This window comes from Lolium rigidum, chromosome 3, assembly GCF_022539505.1.
Source record: "Lolium rigidum isolate FL_2022 chromosome 3, APGP_CSIRO_Lrig_0.1, whole genome shotgun sequence".
In the NCBI taxonomy this organism is placed as follows: domain Eukaryota; kingdom Viridiplantae; phylum Streptophyta; class Magnoliopsida; order Poales; family Poaceae; genus Lolium; species Lolium rigidum.
The window spans coordinates 100,776,283-100,781,467 of record NC_061510.1 but is presented as its reverse complement, the minus strand read 5'-3'; the positions used below and the strand labels follow the sequence as shown (position 1 = coordinate 100,781,467).

The 5,185-nt window shown below is 50.4% G+C and overlaps 1 protein-coding gene across 1 annotated transcript; it reads right to left on the bottom strand.

Annotated features, from left to right (window-relative positions):
• Positions 1 to 1,445: 1,445 nt before the first annotated feature.
• On the bottom strand, positions 1,446 to 1,934 carry LOC124695260 (17.9 kDa class I heat shock protein-like). The gene has a single exon (XM_047228125.1). It carries the CDS (start codon positions 1,932 to 1,934, stop codon positions 1,446 to 1,448), a length of 489 nt encoding a protein of 162 aa, XP_047084081.1.
• Between the last annotated feature and the right edge of the window lie 3,251 nt (positions 1,935 to 5,185).

Genomic DNA, 5,185 nt, shown 5'->3' with positions numbered 1-5,185 from the left:
ACGGCCGGCAGCGCGGCAGTTATGGTATGACGCCTGCATCTCGTGGTGCGGTATGGAGGAGTGCGGGGCGGCGCGCCGTAGGATCCCGGGCCGGAGTTGGACATCAGGGTGCGTCATGAGGGTGTCGTCGTCCCTAGCTGAATCAGCTATCCGCACTCATCCTTGTTTGCCTGCATGTAGCGCTTTTGTTCGTTTTGGAGAATCACAACGTCAAATTCCCAACCTGAATCAGCAATCAGCAGTTCAGCACTGCTTTCTTTCCTTGCCTGACTGGAGAGCTAGCCTTTTTTCTCTCTAGAGAATCATAACGTCAGCTTGGGGTATAGATCCAACTTAAGCAATGCTAAATCTGACGAACTCCGCTTTCGACCGGCCAGCCGCTAGACCCAGCGTTATTGGATTCGATGAGCATGCCGATGGAATACGGGATTGCCATGGCGGGCTGGATTGGATGGAGTTTCCTCCCGATTCCCCATCTAATTCACAAAAGTAACTCCACAGGGCCGATCCTAGAAACCATCGCCGGCGCTGGCCCTTCCTCTCTACGGCCGCCGCCCCGACCCTCCCTTCTCCGGCCGACGCCCCGACCCTCCCTTCTTCGGCCGCCGCCGCGACCCTCGCTTCTCAAGCCGCCGCCCTTAACCTTGCTTCTCCGGCCACAGGTCTGGCCAGCTACCAGCGCGAGGTACTCCTCGACAGAAACTACGGCGCCGCCGTCCCCCTAGACGCCCGCGCCTTCAACCAAACTGACGCTGCCATCGCGCCAGAGAGAAGCGATGGTTGAGCTGCGTGTAATTTTTTCAATCGAGATGAGGTAGGAGACGACCGAACCGAACCGGTAATGACAACCTAAGGTATTATGCTATTTGGTGGGAGGGCAAAACGGTCAAATGAAAATATGTAGGACGAAATCTTTAACCGGAGGAAACAGAATCAGTTCCTCCTTTTTAGATAGTAGAGATAGAGATAGAGATAGAGATGTATATTAGGACCATCTAAATTCAGTAGCATAAAGAAACTCTAAACTTGCTGCCATAACTCATTTCGTTTTTACTAGAATTCTGGAAAAGCCCACGGAACGGATTTTGATGGCAGAGTTCTAAACGTTGGCTGCCACGCTAGAACAGAGTCCCCGTGCTGTGAATCGCTAGAATGGCATCATGGAGACTGTAAATCTATAGAAGTTCAACACGGAGTCAGAAACGAAGTGGAAAACTCTTAAGCTAAAAGAGGACGACGACTCACTCGTTAGATAAAGCTTACCAGCACAGAATATGATTACAACACTTCACTTCAGACTCGATGCTCGTTTTACAGGAACAGGAATGACTCAACACATTCGACAGTCGACTGTCGACACAGACCCAAATCCACTCATTACAGGAACAGGAACAACTCAACGCATTCATCCGAGCAGCGAACTAAACATCTAGCTTCAGATCAGCCTAGCAGGATATCTGGACGGCCTTGACCTCGGGCTTCTTGGCCTCCTCCTTGGGCACGGTAACCGTGAGCACACCGTTCTCCATGGACGCCATGATCTGCTCCGGCTTGGCGTTGTCCGGGAGCCGGAACCGGCGCAGGAACCTGCCGCTGCTGCGCTCGACGCGGTGCCAGGTGTCGGACTTCTCCTCCTGCTCCTTGTTCCGCTCGCCGCTGATCTGGAGCACGTTGCCGTCCTCCACCTCCACCTTCACCTCCTCCTTCTGCAGCCCGGGCACGTCCGCCTTGAACACGTGCGCCTCGGGTGTCTCCTTCCAGTCAATGCGCGCGCCGGCGAAGGTCGCGGTCTCGGAGGAGGTGCGCGGGAATGAAGGGAAGAGGGTGCCCCCGCCGCTGCTGCTGCTGCTGGAGCCGAAGGGGAAGCCGTCGAAGGGGTCGAAGAGGTCGAGGGAGAAGGGGTCGAACACGTTGCTGCGGCGGATCAGCGACATGGTTACTGGGCGAGATTGGGAGAGCCTTCGGATGTGTGTGTGTGTGGTAACTGTGTACTCTGCTCGACGAGGCGCTTTCGATTGCTTCGGTCTGGGCCGTGGCGACGGGGAGAGGCGAGAATTTATACAGCGACGGTGGGACGAAGGTCCTGAGCGTGCTCGTGTGTTCTGGAATACACTGGAATATGCAAAGAGGAAGTTCTGGAACCGTTCTGCTCGATGGCTGGGCTGGAATCGGGCTGCTGGTGCAAACGAGTATCTTGTGTTGGTTTCTCGCACTTTCTAGGACTGCTGGGTCGGGCCAAATTCTGTGAGGTCGTTTGGTATCTATTATTTGGGCCTGAAATCCTGGAATTTATTTTGAAATTTCATAGGTGGACTGTTTGGTTGCTATAGAATTGGGATGTCATTTCATTTAGGAAATTCAGCAAAATTACGCTATGGGTAAACACAATTCCAAGCCGAGACTTGTCATTTGCGTTTCTCTATAGAAGCCATTTACAAATTCAATATTAAATTCTGCTGTCATTTGTAATTCCTGTGGCAACCAAACAAGTGTCCATTTCTGGAATTACAATATAAATAAAATGAATACATGTATTCATTTCAAAATGCTACAAACGAAATGAAAGTCTGGCTTCCAAACGACTTCTTAGGGTCCGTTCGGTTTTGGAACGAGCTGGAATGGCATGGACCCATTTTCGTGTTCGGTTAGATAAAAGGATGGAACGAAGTGATTTCTCGGAACGAAATATTCTGTGTAGATGCGGAACGCACCCGTCCGGCCAAATCAGCCGAACGAGGTGGAACGGCTCATGCTAATCTCTCTCACGCGATTAACCACTCTCTCTCCCGCGCTGAAGCCAGGCGATGCGGGGCCGGCCGGAGCCAAGGTGCGGCCGTCGGCGGACGGAACAGCGGCCAGGACGGCCGCACTCCTCCAAGGGCGGCGGTCGGCGGGGGCTGGCGGCGCGGCGGCAGGACGGCGGCCATGCGCGGCGGCGCGGACGGCAGAGGCTGGCGCGCGCGGCCGCCAGAGCGCGCGGCCATGCGAGGTGGCGCGGACGGCGGGCGGGCGGCGCGCGCGGCGGACGACGGCCATGCGGCGGCGCGGACGGCGAGGGCCGGCGGCGCGGCGGCAGGCGCGGCCATGCGCGGCGGCGCGGACGGCAGGGGCTGGAGGCGCGGCGGCCAGGACGAATTCCATTCGAGGCGGCCATTCCAGGCTAATTAGTTGTGAATCCGTTTAAATTAGGCTAATTAATTGCATATTTAGATTAGTTACATTCGGTTCCATTCCAGTCTTCTCTTTTCAACCGAACAGAAAGATAAGATGGGATGGAATGGGATGGAATGGAATGAATGGAATGGACCATTCCATTCCATTCCACCCGGTCTGAAAAACGAACACACCCTTATTGAAGTCATCTGGTGCTTTCTAGGCCTAGTGGAAGTTGTCATCTAGTGCTTTCTTGAAGTCTTCCATGATTTTTTCCTTTTTCCTTTTTTTTTGGGAGAACACGCCACTTTATTGATTAAAATAAACCATTAGAAATAACCTGCGGGATGCAATTCGGAATCGAGTTTCTAGAAATGAAAAGAACGCTCCGCGGAGTGAGCTAGAGTATGTGCCGCGACGTTACACTGGCGAACAACATGGATAAAAGACACAAGAGAAAACTCCGAAGGGAGCGCCCTGATATCTTGAACAACCACACCAACCTGACTTCAATCAATCCTAGAATCATTGATCCGAAGGACTAGGGAGAGGCAATCCGATGCCACAATAACCTTGTCGAAACCTTCCTTGCAAGCTAGGGTTAAAGCACGTCGCACAGCCAACGCTTCAACAATTTCCGATGATGTGACCTCCTCCAAGAGCTCGCTACAGGCAGGGGCGAAGCTCCCAGTAGGGCAAGGTAGGGCGGCCGCCCTACCTTAATTTTTGTGAATACACTTAGATGCGCGTGTTTTTTCTGAAAATTTTGAGTGGTCATACATCGAAAACGACTCCGTATGAAAAAGTTATGCATGTTTCGGTAAACAGTGCGCAAAATCGATTACAGACAAAAATAAATACTATTTTTACCTCCAGCATAAACTCGTATTCTAGGTTCAATGTAAATAACATTTTTTTATTACATAGATTTATCATTGAATGTACCATAGTACATACAAGATAAGCTAGAGTTATTCATTGTACATACTTGTAGAATTAAATACTTCAAATTAATCAGATATTTGAAATACACATCACACTTTCTCTGACCACACTATTACCCCATTAAGATAACATTGGGTTTACCCGTGGTGACATTAAAAATTGAAAGGAATTTTCCAGCAAAAAAGATAATCAAAACCAAGTTGTGCAAACAAGGGATAATCCAAATTACATTATATTTTTAAAAAAGATGTAAAGCTTTACCGTTGAGTTAGAATTATTGGTATATTTTTAGGTTCTATTTATAATCAAATATGTTTCTATCTTTATTGCATTAAGATATCATTACTGTAGAACTATTTTGGTATTCGCACCATTCAAGGTTCGCCCTACCTTAGATTTTATCAGTCCTTCGCCACTGGCTACAAGACAGCAAGCATTCTCCATGGTGGCTCCGGATCACAACGCCAATACCCATCTTACGTGAAGGGGAGAAGAGAGCCACATCAGTATAAATTTGAACCACTCCTTCCGATGACGGAGACCAATGTGGGGCATAGTTGGAGGTCTGACGCCTAGTGGAAGGTGATGGTTTGAAGAACTGCATCTCGAGCATCTCGACATAAGCAATAATACATTGCTCGGCTAGACTGTTGGGGTGTCTACATGATTCACCGTTTCTAAGCCCATTCCGATAAGTCCAAAGGTGCCAGGTACCAACATCGAAAACCATCCGCTGAAGCTCTGTCGCTTTCAATAGAAAACCAAAGAGCCACGTTTTAGGGTTAGCAAAGGACCAGCGGTCGAGATTGATACTGAATTTTGCCTTAATCACTCTCCACACTTCCTTAGAAAATTGGCAATTCAACAGGCTGTCTCCTCCCTACCACATGTCCCACAAAGGCCATTAGCAAGAATGTGTATGCCGCCAACTGGGACGATGGAGAGCTTGACGGGGTCAGTCTTAGCCGGAATCCAACACTCATCCGGAGGGACGATCGGCAGATTCCCGGCGTAAAGGACGCGCCCCACAGCGATGGTGTCGTCGTAGCTTCCCATGGCGGAACCCTCCCGGTTCCGGCCTCCGCAC